Consider the following 17,047-nt stretch of genomic DNA (forward strand, 5'->3'; position numbering starts at 1 on the left):
GGAAAGACTTCTTAAAGGAGAAAGATTTTTTTTTTTTTTTTTGGGATTTTGATTGATCTTGCTTTGAATTTTTGTAAGAAAGACTTCTAAAGAAGGAAAAAATATATTTTTGGATTTTGATTTGCAAATTATTATTTTTTTCAAATGAAAGACTTCGAAAAAAAGAAAAATATAATTGGATTTAATGATTTTTTTTTTGGAATTTTCTAAGGAAAGAATTCTAAGAAAGAATTAAGGAAAGGAAAAATATTTTTGGATTTTTTGAAAATGGAGGCCGGAACCGATGAGGTTTGCCTACGTATCTCACATCCCGTGAGAATCAGACCCGCGTAGTTCAGTAAAAAGCGGAGAATATTTTAAAATCTCAGTCTATTTTTTAACATCCTTTGAGTAAAATTTTGACACAGCTTGATTTTTAAATAGAGGGATTTTATGAGAACCGACTAAATTTCACTCTTTTATTTTCTTCCTCCTAGTTTTTCTTAAATTTTTTCCCCCTATTTTAGCAGCCAGTTAACATGCAAACCAGATCAAATATACGCACAAGTAGCACGTAAGATGCATCAGGATGGTCTTGTAATTTCGGGTACACCTGTCCTAGATGGACCCAACCCCTGTGTTGAGTCCCCAAAGTCAAATACACGTGATACAAACAAACGTACCTACTAGGGATCCGGCATGAGGCTATGTTATTCTAGGTTTAAATCCTGGGGAGTGTTTTAGACCTGGCTTACCCAAGCGGACAGCTCGAGCCGAGGTGGGAGCAACGTACCAGGAGCACGAAAGTCTACCCGGCCTAGTTACTGATCCAGCCTCGTTCTAATTGGTATGACCTCTAACAGAAAAGTGGGCCACGCGCACGTGTGCACCATATATTTAGAAGACTCGGAAAGGAGGCATAAGAAGACAATTTAATACAGTTCAAATAGTATCAAAGCGGTAAATAAGCAACAATTAGCACATTAGGCCCACAAACACAATAATATCATACAATCAATAAAGCCAAGTATAAATCACATTACAAGCTCAAATTCTGAACCCTGAACCAAAAGTTCTGGGTTCTTGTCCCCAACAGAGTCGCCAGAGCTGTCACACCTCCTTTTTCCAGGGAGAATGGTGCCAAAAGAGTTTTTCCAATTTAAGTGACATTATTCGAAATGGAATTATTTATTTAATCAGAGTCGCCACTTGGGATAATTTCTGGTGTCCCAAGTCACCGGTTTATTTGAAATCCCAAATCGAGGAAGTTTTGACTCCGAATTACGGTCCGCGAACACAGAAGACCGGGTAAGAAATTCTGTTAACCCGAGAAAAGGTGTGAGGCACTCTCGGATTCCGTAATTTTAGCACGGTCGCTTTAATCATACCTTGCTTAATTAAATTGTTTAATTACTCATTTTAGAACCTATGTACATTTACCTTTTTACCGCTTTAATTGCTTGATTATTCGTAATTATGAAATTATCTTGAAACGAATCATGCGTACGTGTATTCGTTTTGTTTGGTGTGTCAAGAATCATGTCACGCGTACGTATACACAATTAATAACACATTATTATTTTTAAGATTGTTTTGTCAAAGTCACGTGAACGCATACTTTGCCTTTAATTTTGAAAATCATAACCATGTCACGCGAACGTGTACATATTCATGATAATTGATTGGTTTACACGCGCCTAAAGCATACTATTGTATTCAGAGTATTTCATTTATTTATCTTTTCAGATCTGAGATATTTATTTGTATATTTTTATTATTTGGTTTAATTTTTTTTTTTGAGTTAATGTACATTGTTTCTTTAGTCATGAAAGGAAATGGGACAACTTTGGTTTTGATTAGTATTAGGCCAGTAGGAAATAAATTCATTTGGCCCAAATTATGTGCTTTATCTTCAAAGAATTGTATTTAACCTTATGTACTATCATTAATATGGAACAGAATAAATAATTTTGTAAGCTAAGGCATTAAACGTTCACTAAAAGAAATATGAAGAGCTTTGATCCAAAATCATCAGAGGAAAAGAAATATATTCAATAATAAGCATTTAAAGTTTTAACTAATCTTACTAATTAATTAACTTTCATGTATTAACTTTTCGGCAGAAACTACACTTAAAGCTATACCTAAAGAGCCAAAGAACTGTTAAACTCAAATCGTTAAAAGAATTAATAGGCTTTCAATATAAAGACTAGATATATTAAAATCTTAAGAAAAATACTACAGATACTCTTAAGTTAAATATACTAACGGAATGACTTTTAGGAATAAAGAACCTGTAATTTCTTTAAATTTGTAGACTATCGGGTATATACCCAATATGAATTTTGAATAATAATAATAAATATATTTCTTTAACTTAATGCTCTACTGCATATCCTGAACTTAAAATAAGTAAAACCAAAATTATGCTCCGAAACTATTTTAACTCACTTAACAAAATACTACTTATTATATTATCACAAAAAAAAAATTAAGAGTCAAATTTAACTAAAACAATAGACAGAATAGGCTCTAAAACACATCAAATTGCAGATTCAAACAGTAGGCAAATAAAATCAAAATGAATAACAAAGTAAGTGTAGATGAACCTTAGTTAAGCTTTCCAATGTCGAAATATAAATTCCAGCAACTATAATAAATGAACGAAAATTATAACTGCGAACCGTATCTTGAAACTGGACTCATGAACTTTCATTTTCTCCAAATAAAATTCTTCCACCTTTAAAATCTCCTAAGGATGATGTTTCTGCGCATGTAATCTTTTTCTTTTTTTGTTAGATGGACGAATTTTTTTTTTTTTGGCTCCGTATTGTCTATCCCTACTCCTCCCTTTTGTATCCTTTTATATATGAAAATGGGATTATGCATTCAGAGATATGAGGGTGAGATCGTGTGTGTATGTGATGTTGTGGGTGTGTGATCATGGAGTAATAGAGGGAAGAGGTTAGAGTGAGATGTACTAGAGTCATGGATAAGTTAAATCTCTTTTGAAGTTGAATTTTGTTACCAAACTTCTAAAATCACGTGAATACTTGCTTCTTCTTCTTTATTTTTTCTTTTATAAGTAGAATTGAATTAAATATTAAGACAATAAAATATTAATTAACTAACTCTAGACTAACAATATATATATATATATATATATATATATATATATATATATATATATATATATATATATATATATATATATATATATATATATATATACATACATACATACTTAAATTATACAAAGAAAAATATAATAGTTTACTTATTAAAATTCTAATTAAAAGAAATCATATATTTTTTGTAAATTTTTATTTTCTCTTTACAAATAGAAATAAAATATGTTCTATAAGTATTTATATATATTTAATGTTCAAATAAAATTATATATATATATATATATATATATATATATATATATATATATATATATATATATATATACCTAAATAAAATATTTACACTAAAATAGTATAGAATTTGGGTGTGGTCAAAAATTAGTTGTTTACAATAGGAATCAATTCTATAATGAAATACTACATTTTCAATAAAAATTCCGAAATTAATTAAAAATTCGTCCGTGGAGCCCACATCTCGGAATCCGGCGAAAGTTACGAAATCCGATAACCCATTTAATTACAAGTCCAACCATACCAGTTTCACTCAAATCCGACTCCGAATCGATACCGAAATCTCAAAAATTTGTTTCTAAAAATTTTTCAAATTTCAATCTCAAAACACTAATTAAATGGTGAAAACAATGATATATTTGTGTATATAGACCAAATCCGAATTAGAATCACTTACCACAATATCTTTCCTTGAAAATCTGTCCAAAATCGCCTCTGCTCAAGCTCCAATTTGTTAAAAATGGCGAATGGGACGAATGCCCTCTTTTATAATTCTGCCCAGGCAGCCTTCGGAACTGTGCCTCGATCGTGGCCCTCGAGCCTGGGCTTCGGTCATGGCCTCGATCATGGCATCAAGCCTGTGCTTTCGATTGTGACCCTCGATCTTGGGTCTCGATCCTGGCCCTCGAGCCTTGCCTTCGATCATGGCCCTCGAGCTGGACCTTCGATCGTGGCTTCGATCACAAGCTCGAGCCTGAGCCTCGTCAACCCTGGGCTCGATATCTGGGCTCGATACCTGGGCTCGATATCTGGGCTCGATCACAGCCCAGCATATCTAACAGAAGAGGAAAAATTGCAGCAGTTTTTAAGTCAAACTTTTGATCTGTTAACCATTTGAAACTCACCTGATGCCCTCGGGACCTAAACCAAATATACCAACAAGTCCTAAAACATCATACGAACTTATTTGAAACCTCAAATCACATAAAACGACGTTAAAATCACGAATCATGTTCCAATTCAAGTTTGATGAAACTTAAAATTTTCAACTTCTACATTCGATGTCGAAACCTATCAAATCAAATCCGATTGACCTCAAATTTTGCGCACAAGTCATAAATGACATAACGGAGCTATAAAAATTTTCAGAACTGGATTCCGACTCCGGTATCAAAAAGTCACCCCGGTCAAACTTCCAAACTTAAATTCTTGTTTTAGCCATTTCAAGCCGAATTTTACTACGGACTTCCAAATAAAATTCTGATCACGCTCCTAAGTCCAAAATCATCATACCGACCTGTTGGAATCATCAAAAATTCTATTCCGAGGTCGTTTGCACATAATTCGACATCTGGTCACTATTTGAACTTAAACTTTTAATTTTTCATAAAAATTCCATATCTCGGGTGCGGAATTTGATTCCGGGCATACGCCCAAGTCCTAAATCATGATACGGACCTACCGGAAATGTCAAAAACACTAATCCGAGTCTGTTTGCTCAAAATGTTGACCAAAGTCAACTCAGCTGAGTTTTAAAGCTCTAATTCATATTTTAATCCATTTTTCACATAAAAACTTTTCGAAAAATTTTACAGACTGCGCACACAAGTCGAGGAATGATAAATAGTACTTTTCGAGGTCTTAGAACACAGAATTAATTATTAAATTTAAAGATGACATTTTGGGTCATCACATTCTCCACCTTTAAAACAAAACGTTCGTCCTCGAACGGGTTTAGAATTATACCTGAAGTGCTGAATAAATGTGGATATCTGCTCCGCATGTTTTTCTCGGCCTCCCAAGTCGCTTCTTCGACTGGTTGGCCCCTCCACTAGACTTTTACTGCAGAAATCATCTTGGACCTCAACTGGCGAACATGTTTATCAACAATGGCAACTGGCTCCTCTTCATAACCCAAGCTATTATCTAGCTGAACTGTGCTGAAGTCTAACACATGTGATAGGTCGGCATGATACTTCCGGAGCATAGATACATGGAAAACCGGATGAACTCCCAATAAACTGGGTGGCAATGCAAGCTCATAAGCAACCTCCCCTACTCGTCTCAACACCTCAAATGGGCCTATAAAACTTGGGCTCAATTTCCCCTTTTCCCCAAATCTCATGATTCCCTTCATCGGCGAAACTTTCAAAAGAACTTTTTCACCTACCATAAATGATAAATCACGCGCTTTCTAATCCGCGTAACTCTTCTGTCTGGGCTGCGCTGCACGAAGTAGCTCCTGAATCAACTTTACCTTTTCCAAGGCATCCTTCACCAAATCAGTACCATATAACTTAGCCTCACCGGGCTCAAACCACCCGATGGGCGAACGACATCGCCGACCATATAAAACCTCAAATGGAGCCATCTCGATGCTGGATTGGTAACTGTTATTATAAGCAAACTCGGCCAAAGGCAAGAAACGATCCCACTGACCTCCAAAGTCAATCACACATGCCCTGAGCATATCCTCCAAAATCTGAATTGTCCGCTCTGACTGCCCGTCGGTCTACGAATGAAAGGCTGTGCTGAGCTCTACACGGGTCCCCAATTCACTCTGTACTGCTCTCCAGAAATGTGAAGTAAACTGAGGGCCTCTATCTGATATGATGGAAATTGGCACGCCGTGCAACCAAACTATCTCCTGAATATATATCTGGGCCAACCTCTCTGAAGTATACGTAGTCACAACAGGAATAAAGTGTGCCGACTTGGTCAACCTGTCGACAATGACCCAAACTGCATTAAACTTCCTCAAGGTCCGCGGCAACCTAACTACAAAGTCCATAGTGATGCGTTCCCATTTCCACTCTGGTATAGTCATCTACTGAAGTAAGCCGCCTGGTCTCTGGTGCTCATATTTAACTTGCTGACAATTTAGACACCTAGCTACATACTCAACTATGTCCTTTTTCATTCGTCTCCACCAATAATGCTGCCTCAAATCACGATACATCTTCGTAGCACTTGGATGAATAGAATACCGGGAACTGTGTGCTTCCTCTAGGATCTTTTTCCTCAGTCCATCCACATTAGGAACACATAGACGATCCTGAAGTCGCAGAACACCATCCGCGCCAATAGTAACTTCCTTGGCACCACCCCGTAGTACTGTTTCTCGAAGAATCATTAAGTGTGGATCATCATACTGGCGAGCCTTGATCTGTTCAAATAGTGAAGACTGAGCTACAACACATGCAAGAACTCGGCTGGGCTCTGAAATGTCCAACCTCACAAGTCGGTTAGCCAAGGATTGAATATCCAAAGCTAATGGCCTCTCCTCTGCTGAAATGAAGCCAAACTACCCATACTCTCCGCTTTTCTACTCAAGGCGTCTGCAACCACATTGGGATGCACAATTAAAAAATAAAATAGCAATTACAATTTATTGAAACAATGTGATATATCCGTTTATAATTTCATAAGATTAACATTCTTTAAAATTATCCGTGCATCGCGCGGCTTCTAACACTGTATCCATCCTAGAAGAACTGAAGGCACAGATAAAGAAAGATCACTCCTTTTCCCTGCAAACTAGAAATGATCCCTATAAAGAGCATAAAGTAGAAAGAAAAATGAAGAAATAATTAGCTACTCTATGATATTTGTAAAATGATTCCTATAAAGAGCATAAAGTAGATAGCCCTTCAATCGAAAATACAACATGGCCTTCATGAGTTGAACATTCCAACTCGCAGAGCTCGGTCCATCATCACCAAGTATTTCAATGATAGATAGCCCTGCAGAATTAGATGAGATGACAGTTTAGTATATGGGAATCATTTTTTCAGCTCTGGCATTTCAAACCAGAGAATTCTCTTAGGAAGTGCTTTTTGGAGTACGCCATTTTATTTGCAGTTGATAAACTTCTATCACGTATAGTCAAAAGGATACCTTGATTTAATATTTTGAATTTGTACTTCCAAGTTCCAATTCTATTAACAAATTGAAATTGAAAAGGAAGTGTCACCAATCAGAATGTTTTTACCCTATTGCTTAATATATTTTGACAAGCCATTTCAACAAGTTTTCTCTGTACACGTTATTACTACAAGCTTACAGGCAAACACTTCTATACAGTATTCATTTATAGTACTCACGCATGCCTGTAGAGCTCGTCAGTGGATTTAGTTTGTCATCAGTGTTGTACAAAGCTTTCGCATGACATCCAGGTGCTCCAACTGATGTACTGAGCAACATCAATGATTAATTGAACTTTTTTCAGCAAAAATGATTATTTCCGAGACATTACAACCAAACATGTGAAATACTAAAAGAATGCAATTCATGGAGATTCTAGGCATCCAAACAAGTTGCTAGCATCTAAGTCAGGCATGAACTCGAAGCTTCTTTATCTGCACTTGTTTGGCAGCCTTTCATTCAAAATAATTTACTCAAGCAAGATTCCTTAAGGAGTTCTTTTCTTTTAAATATTTATGCAATCTGACAAGGATAAACCTATGAGAATTTTTATTTTTATGCAATTCAATATGGATAATCCACTCAACGTAAGCATACTTACTTCTTTGGGCAGGTAGCATAATCTTGGGAGCTTGGTGAAGTTCCTATTAGGACAATGGATCACAATACGTCCGAATGACAAGAATAAACAATTATACTCCTCAGCAAACTAGCTTTTGCCAGAATGCAAGTATAGTAGTATACTACCTTCTTTATGTTGAAGAGAGCCAACAGAGATGACTTCATTGGTTTGAATCACCGAAGAACGCTGTAGCATCTGATTGTGTGGAGTAAAGGCATTTCCCTCATAACTATGCCTTGCTTACATAGTGATGCAAAAGAAAATTAGGCCACAAAAGGGGGATTATGAATCGCTGTGCAGTTGAAGGGAAGAGGTATGACTCATCACATAAGGAAAATAGACAAAATGCAATTTAACATGTTCACATTGCATCTGATTGTGTGGAGTAAAGGCATTTCCCTCATAACTATGCCTTGCTTACATAGTGATGCAAAAGAAAATTAGGCCACAGAAGGGGGATTATGAATTGCTGTGCAGTTGAAGGGAAGAGGTACGACTCATCACATAAGGAAAATAGACAAAATGCAATTTAACATGTTCACATTGCACAATCAAATTTTGAGTCAAACCCATATTGAAATCTCTAATTGATAAAACATGTATATTAGGTTGTTTGATATCACTGAAAGACTTATGAATGGTAGTAAAGACACTCATGAAAGAAGAATTCTAACAGTACCTGATAAAATTAATTGCTCAAAGACATTAAATGCTAATGAAGCTGCATACTTTTGCAACTAGTTCAGAAGTTTACTTTGAGTTTTGAAGAAAGTGAAAATGCACATCATTCATTTTGATTTTCAATAATTTAAGGGATTTTAACTCCAAAGGCTGAACAGATTGAGATACAAACTTCTTTGAGAAGTAAGATATCTCACGTAATATCTCTGTACCATTCCAAGTTTATCGGATGCCCCAAAAGGGACAATCGCTTACATAATATCTCTGAGCTAACTCGTAAGAAGAAACATGAACAAGCATCAAATGCTATTGCCAATCACCCTAAAACACACATAAGGATTTATTATATGCTTAAAGTTTTTGGAGAGATGAAAAATTGAGGTCAATGTACCTGAGTGGACATTTGACTTATGTTCCCCAGAACCTGTAGATAAGTTTAGTAAACTCCGAATATCCAGTGAACGACTACTCTTTTCTTGCTGATTACATCGGATTTTCTCCTCAAAGAAGCTCTCTCTGGCATCTTTTTTCTGCTGCTCTTGCCGTTTTCTTTGCTCAAAGTATTGTTGTTGCCTATAAGATAGACCAACTACATCTTAGTCTAAATCCCTGTATATTGAGTTAGACAACATTCTCTAAGAATCTTTACCAGTGTTGATGTTGAGGAAAGCTAAAACTATTATCAGAACAAATAAAGACAGTTGTGTGATGTTTCAATACCTTTTCTGCGTTGACCTTCTTGACTAATATTTTTCCATCCCGCGAAATAATAACACAAATCAATAGAGAAAGCATCAATATGAGAACATTTCCCAAAGCAATAAGATTAATAACTTACTGAGAATGATGGAAACAAATCAAACTTGCAAAAGAACAAGCTGATACCCTTCAAGGAAAGATGAATATTTTTTTTCTTATATCTTTTTCCTTTTTAATTTTGGGGGGTGGTTTGAGTTGACCATTATCACAACAAATCTGCAACCTGGCTTGTACACCATTAAACTCACGTAAAGGAAGTGTAAGAGGTTATCTTTTTCGAAAGAAGAGTTCTGCCAGGACTAAATGGATTAACGATATTTTAATTCTTTTAAGAGTATGTTTGAGCTCTAATCTTTAAAGGGTGATCTTCATCTTTCAATAATACATTATATAACTCCTCATTTGAACTGTACTAACCACACTTTTACGTTAAAATCCATTACCAACTCCAGAGAGATGCGCTACTAAAGATCAACTAACAAACCACACTAATGAGCATTGAGCTGCAGTTCTACCTAACTGCAATTTGCTCAATTGTGCTTCCAAAGTACCCCATGAAAGAAATAATTTATTTCCGTAAAAGAAAAAAGAAAGAAACAATTTATTTTCCAAATTCAGAAATATGCAGGTATATCTACAGGATAACAAGTTATTTCCTTTGACACTTACAGTATCGACTTTCCTCCTTGACCCACACATCCATTGTAACATTGTGGCAGAAATCTTCCTTGCAGCCTCCACTAAATCGTGAAGAGATAATTACAGAAGGACCAGAGGGGAAAAAGAAGGAAATGATTCCCATATACTAAGTGAAACAATCTCTCAGGTAGGTCAAAATCATATGAGTTTTACAGGCTAGTAATAATAAGTTAAAATATACAATGGCTAATCTCTGCCTCCAAAATTTAACATGCTAGATGATTATAAAGTGGAGAAAATGTCATAAATATTCTTCTATTATTACTTACTTAATGATGAGTTTCACTATAAGTTTTAATCAGAAACTCGAAAACAGATATAATCATCTTATCGACATATACAAGAAAGCTAATGAAATTACAAACTTTTGATGTACTCCTATAAAAAGATCACTCAATACCTAGCCAATGACACATGGAAACTAGATTGCCTCCACAAAATGCCATAGCATCAGTCAAATCACATAATCCAAGTTTTACCTTCCAATTACCAAAAGACATGCTCACCTACTGCAAACCAGCAACTGTTCTAGGATACCATTCAAATAGAAGATGCATTTCGAATTTTGATGTCAAGTCCATAATTATCCCAACAACAACAACATACCCAATATTATCCCACACCGTGGGGTCTGGGTAGGGTAGTGTGTACGCAAACCTTACCCCTACCTTGTGAGGATAGAGAGGTTGTTTCCAACCTACCTTGGGAGGATAGAGAGGCTATTTCCAATAGACCGTCGGCTCAGGAAAGCATAAGCACCACATTAATGAAAATATAGACAAGAAGGGACAGCACCAAAAAGCCATATAAAAGCAGAATAAAAACAACAAGATAGTAAGGTGATCAACAATGAAAGAAAACAACGGTTAGTCATAAAAACCTACTACCAACAGAAAGCGAGACTACGTACCAAAACTACTTCTATGAACACTCTAGACTACCTACCCTACTACCCTAATCCTCGACCTCCACACCTTCCTATCAAGGGTCATGTCCTCGGTCAGCTGAAGCTGCGCCATGTCTTGCCTAATCACCTCTCCTTCGGCCTATCTCTACCTCTCCGTAGGCCCTCCAATGTCAACCTGTCACACCTGCTCACCGGGGTGCATGTGCTCCTCCTCCTCACATGACCAAACCACCTAAGCCGCGCTTCCCGCATCTTATCCTCAATAGGGACCACTCCCATCTTGTCGCTAATAAACTCATTCATAATCCTATATACCCGGTGTGTCCGCACATCCATCTCAACATACTCATCTCTGCTGCCTTCATCTTCTGGACATGAGCGATCTTGACTGACCAACACTCAGCCCCATACAACATAATCGGTCTGGCCACCACTTTGTAGAACTTACCTAAGTCCATAATTATCCCATATATAACAAATCAGGACAATTAGAAGAAACGGAGATGGACTTTACCAGTATTATTAACTGAATCCTAGATAATTCCAAGTGAAAAAAAATAACAATAAACAAATTTCAAGTTAAAAGGAGTGATTACTCGGTTTACAAATTAATTGAGGATAAGCACTTAAATGACTAATAGAAAACGAGATCTGACATACTAATGCATTTATGAATCAAAATGAAGGGAAAATATGTGGGTGTTACCTCTCAACAACGATTTCTGAGAGGTATTTGCACAAATATGCAGATCAATGCCTTGAGGATTTTGCAGTTAGTGTCAAGCTTTGCAGTTCTCGTAATGGACCTTCTAAAGAATGAAAAAAGGAGATTCATAGGCCTTTCGTTCCTAAACAATACGTTTCAAACTCAAGCCAGTAAATTTTCCAAAAGGAAAATGCATCAATATCCGAATTCCGGTATTATATGGACTGAAATGTACTGAGACTCTGTGTGTATGTGTATCGATAGAGAGAAAAGACGAACGGAGATGTATTTTCCAGAGCGTACGTATATGTATATAAAGACGAAAATATGAAGAGAGATGTATATATGTATATATACACTGAACAAGAGCGTACGTATAACAATTAAGAGCGTACGTATAACAATTAAATTTGTACGTGATTTTAAGGATATGTGAATTGATTCAACACAAGTAATCAAGAATGTAAGATAAGCGAAGTAAAAACAAGATAAATAACCAAACCAGTTTACGTTGAGTCGGGGCTAGGATTTAGGCTTAACAGTAGTTTCCCCCTCAACCAGACCCTCAATTCGAAGCCAAATATATATGAAGAGCTATGGTTCAAATAAGAACTTTTAAATAATTAAGAAGCATAGAAACAAGTTTGTATTGCCTTGATATGTGTGTTACAGTGTCCATTGAATAAGAAATTTTCCCTTTATATAGTAGGGGGTTTTACCCTTACTACAATTCTAAAAAAGGTAAAAATACTCCTTGTACATCAATTACTCATACGCTACCGACATCGGGCGAGATTCGCGCCCTAATATCTGGTTGGGTGCGGATATCAGCCTTGATATCCGGTTGGGTGCGGATATCACAACCCTTTGTTAGTCGTGTGCAACCGTTTTGTAGCGCTTTCCGAGGTCATGGGGCTCGTACCGGGTTCGGGGGGTATTGTCTCATCGGGACCGGTGGCGAGCACTCCGTTCGGGCCTTAGTACGAGAAGTTCCCAACTTCGATTCCGATCCCACGTAGTCGTATTTTTACTTCGTTTGTCCCGCCGGGAAATCAGGGTGCTCATTTGCCCCGGTTTTACCCGTATACAAATAGCTATCAGAATAAAATGAATGACCTAATTGAATTGGAATATAATTTATGATCGTTATCCGGCCAACGGAATACAAACAAATTTTCACTTAATTACTCATATGTTAAAACTATAGTGTTATCTCTCTCCTAAAATAAATTTTCTTTTTGCAACTGAGAAATAAAGATAGAAAACAAAATCACTATAATTGGCTACTAGGTAGAGGGGAAAATAGAAGCTCCATTGGATGCAGCTGAAAGAATCAACATTACCGTTACACAAATTTTCAAGTCATAAAAGAATATCAAGATTACCGTTAGACAAATTTTCAAGTTTTATAAGAATATTTGATACACTTAAATTAGTAAAAAGACATTCATAACCTAAAAGCTCAGTTCCAAGGATAGCAGGAAAAAAGACAGTTTGATCGAATACTTAGTCAAGTCCACGGTATCAGAATTTATGACATACTTCACTTATAAACAAGACGTTCATTAAAGGGCATGCCAGTAAAATAAAAAATTTCAGTCTCAAACAAGTTGCTCATTATTCTGATGCCAGTAAAAATAAAACAGGTTAATATTAGTTACATCAGACAAAAATAGGTGAGTCTGTCAAATCAATAATTTCAAGACAAGCCGTAGAAAGTCTTCTTTTCTTGCTGTCTCCACTTACCTTGTAGCATGGAGGAGTAAAAACATCAATAACCTCAACTCCACTAGACAAACCAGCATTCATGCTCTGCTGACAAAGTTTACCACCAAATTCTTCGTTCAATTCGAATTTGTCCCTTATGTTGTCTGTTATACCATAGCAACCACTTTGAATTGAGGATGGTGCATTCACCGGCGAGTCAATGATAATATATGTCTGCTCGGGATCCTCTCTATGGGTTGTGCTATATTCTTCAGCATGTTCGTAAAGTTCTTCTCTCCAATCAAGATGTTCATCGATATTTTCTGCAGCGCTACTAGCAGAACTATCAGAAGTTGTGGATCCTGCAGATCCTCCGTCTGTTAACTTTTCACTGCTCCCCACATAATCGTCACTGTTTTCCCAATCATTGGTTATATACTCATTCTTGTCAATTCCTGTATAACAGGGAAGTTCGTCCAGCGCACAAACTTGGACTCTCATGTGCTCTGGAATATTAGGGCAACCGGCTGAATGCATCTTGTATTTTGTGGAGAAGAAATTTACGGTGAGATTTAGGCTGAACATAGAAAACAAAACTAATGAGACAAAATTCATTACGGCTTGTAAGTCCACCTCAGGAAAGCTGAGCAATAAATTTCATACCTTTGCCACTCAGGGAGAGTAAGCATTGTATATGCCAATTTAATCTTGTTAGCAACTCCTCCAAGAGATTTGAACGATGCTGCTGCCTGTCTAACGGCACGGGATTCTACTGGATGCTGCCACGCCCACTCAAACTGCAACATTCAATTAAGAAAACAATTAAATTGATATCTCCTACCAGCTTCAGTTGGTCTATCCTTAAAAAATTCAGGTTACAAAGGGAATTTGCATAATGTAAAGTTTCAAAAAATGAACCTTTTTGTAACATCTAAAACCTCCTGAAATTCCAACAGTTTGCGCTATTTCTCAATTGGTTCACTTGAAGTTAAGTTGAAAATTTCCCCTTTGTTTATTTCACATGAGAATTAAGCCAACAACAAACATTGGGGAAGTTAGATTTTTGCATTAAGAGATTCAATGTGAGCGAGCAGAGGTAACCAACTAAATTCATGATTATGAAAACAGTTTGTAGCGTTTGGATTTATTTTCAGCTTTCTTTTAAAAGTATTATGGTCTAGGGATTGGTTTCTCGAGAACTATGTGCATGTTTGGATTTGGGTTCTGAAAATTGGTTTCTCGAAGACAATGTGTATGTATATTTGTGTATAGATTTGATGGAAAAGTACGCTTTTTAAAAATTTTAATTAAGATATATTTTTGCTTTAAGTTTCCACAAATTAATCTTAGTTTCATTTTTCCAGGTAGTGTAACTAAACAATAATACTCTACAGCTATTCAGGACCTGATTGACTTTTTTTTATCTAAAGATTATTTCAAAACTATACATCACAAATATTTCTAAAACAACAAAAATGTATTTCAGAGCTGTTACCTAAGGCCAATTTTGAAAAACCAAATCCAAACATGTATTATGCACATAGCTAAAGAACACGGGAGAGAGAGGTACCTGGAGGGCAGATACGTTTGTGGAGAAGCCATAAATGCATAAAACCATCTCCCAAGGACGCTTCTTCTTTGTCCTGAAAGCACCCATCCTCACTTCTCCATTGTGTTGTCGTATTCTACGGCGAGGATTCACTGTAAATCTGCACCAACGATGGATTACAATCCTGCTCTATTCATGGATAATCCATTATGTTCGAGAGGAAAATAAATTTTTATTTATTACTTGAATTTAGGACTTCAAATATAAATTAAAGGATATCAACCTGCAGACAACAATAATGTTCAAGAAAAATAACCTGGTTGCAGAAAACAATTTAAAAAAGATTCAAATTTTCATAAACCTCTCAAAGAACAATTTTTCTATGGCAATGTAGATGATTATCATTTCAAATTAGGCAATCTGATAAAAACTGTGCGAGGAAAAAAAAATAAACAAGGTTTGCCAAGTGTTAGCTTTAATTAAATTTGGATCTAGGAAAATAAAAAAGAGAAAGAAAATGAAATGAAATGAAATGAAATGAAAGGGGATAAGATGTAACGAAGTAACCAAAGCTCCCCAATCGGAACCCTAATCTGATGGATTTCATTATCAGTAGCTGTGTGCCAATGATTAGAACTAATTAACGAGAAAGATAAAGGAAGAAGAGGAAACGAACCCGATGTAAGTGTGGCCCTTGAACCTGGGGCACATAGACGTTAGCAAATAGCAGGCGAAGAATCTGCTTTCTGCTCCTGCTCCTGCTTCAACTTGTTCACTCAAATTCACTTCTTTTCCCTCACATCTTCCAACTTTCTTCTGCTCTCTCCCCTTCCGTTTCCCCATCTCTCTCTCTCTCCTTTCTCTTTCTCTTTCTCTGTGAGAATGTGTGCAAACAGCGGAGCGTTTGGATTCCTTCTGATCACGCGAAATTCGACCGTTGTGATGCGGGTTTCAATTTTCCCGTTCCTTATGTTACGGCCTTGTGGGCCTCGTGACATGATAATTCGGGTGATTGAATGTTTATAAAATTAGTGGTATTTAGAAAATTGACACAGCCGAATGTTTATAAAATTAGTGGTATTTAGAAAATAGTCCCGACCAGCATACAATTATTGCTCTTGAGTGATTTTTTTACCGGATTGGCAGAATTTATATTATATTTACTCTAATTACCGAATTGATAGAGTTTATGCAATATTTATTCTACCTATCTGTTTAATTTTTCATCGAAATTTACCCCGATTGGTATATTTTGTAGTATTTGAGCCTCGTTCCCCTATTTGATGCTTCCCGTATATGTGTTTGTAGTTTTGTGACTTGAGGGTTGATTGATTTGGCTTCGGAAAGGTGCGGGAGTGATTTGGAATACTGTGTTATTGTGGGAAGTTTAAGTTGTGAGAGTTGACCGAGATTTGACTTTTGTGTAAACGACCTCGGAATGGTATTTTGAATGTTCCAATATGTTTGTATGGTGATTTTGAATTTAAGCGTATGTTCAGAAAAGGATTTGGAAGTTCTTAGTACGTTTTGGTGCTATTTACCAAAAGTTGGCAATTCGTAGGAATAGAGAGTTCATAAGTTTGACCGGGAGATTGACTTTGGGGTTATCATATTCGAATTTTGGTTCTGAAAGTTTGAATAGGTTTGTTTAGTCATTTGGGATTTGTGTGCAATGTTTGAGTTCGTTCCAGATTGTATAGGCTTGAATCGAACGTTTGATTGAAAGTCGGCAATTATGAACTTAAGAGATTGATCTTGATCGACAATTCGTGGTTTTAATGTTAATTTCAGTATTTTGATCTTTTGGATTGATTATGGAGATTTTGTATCAAACCACCACTATTATCCTTAGCTCTACGGTGGGCGCCAAACTGTTTACTCTTAAAACGGATAACAATTGAATTTGTACGCGGTTTTAAGGATATGTGGATTGATTCATCACAAGTAATCAAGAATGTTAGATAAACGAATTAAAGATAAAATGAACAAACAAACCAGTTGTGACGTTAAGGCCGGGCTCGAATTTGAGCTAAACAATGGTTTTGTCCTCGACCGGGCCCTCAATTCGAAGCCAAATGTATATAAATAACAATGATTAAATTAAGAACTTTTCAATAGCTAGAAAATAAAAAAATAAGGCTGTAATGCCTTG

At 36.2% G+C, this 17,047-nt stretch overlaps 1 protein-coding gene across 2 annotated transcripts; it reads right to left on the reverse strand.

Annotated features, from left to right (window-relative positions):
- Positions 1 to 4,990: 4,990 nt before the first annotated feature.
- LOC107791600 (uncharacterized) lies at positions 4,991 to 15,899 on the reverse strand. 2 transcript variants are annotated; one of them, XR_012705978.1, is made up of 8 exons: positions 15,572 to 15,899; positions 14,917 to 15,055; positions 14,010 to 14,143; positions 13,386 to 13,923; positions 8,960 to 9,141; positions 7,867 to 8,303; positions 7,445 to 7,533; positions 4,991 to 7,084 (listed from the first exon to the last, which is right to left on the reverse strand). XR_012705978.1 is itself a non-coding variant. In XM_016613681.2 (4 exons), the coding sequence occupies exons 1-4, from the start codon at positions 15,736 to 15,738 to the stop codon at positions 13,302 to 13,304; spliced, it is 1,062 nt and encodes a 353-aa protein (XP_016469167.1). In that variant the 5' UTR covers positions 15,739 to 15,899; the 3' UTR covers positions 13,203 to 13,301. The 2 variants fall into 2 exon arrangements, 1 of the variants encoding a protein (XP_016469167.1); XM_016613681.2 differs by lacking the exons at positions 4,991 to 7,084; positions 7,445 to 7,533; positions 7,867 to 8,303; positions 8,960 to 9,141 and having other exon boundaries at positions 13,203 to 13,923.
- Positions 15,900 to 17,047: the final 1,148 nt, after the last annotated feature.

This window comes from Nicotiana tabacum, chromosome 23, assembly GCF_000715075.1.
Source record: "Nicotiana tabacum cultivar K326 chromosome 23, ASM71507v2, whole genome shotgun sequence".
Lineage (NCBI taxonomy): Eukaryota > Viridiplantae > Streptophyta > Magnoliopsida > Solanales > Solanaceae > Nicotiana > Nicotiana tabacum.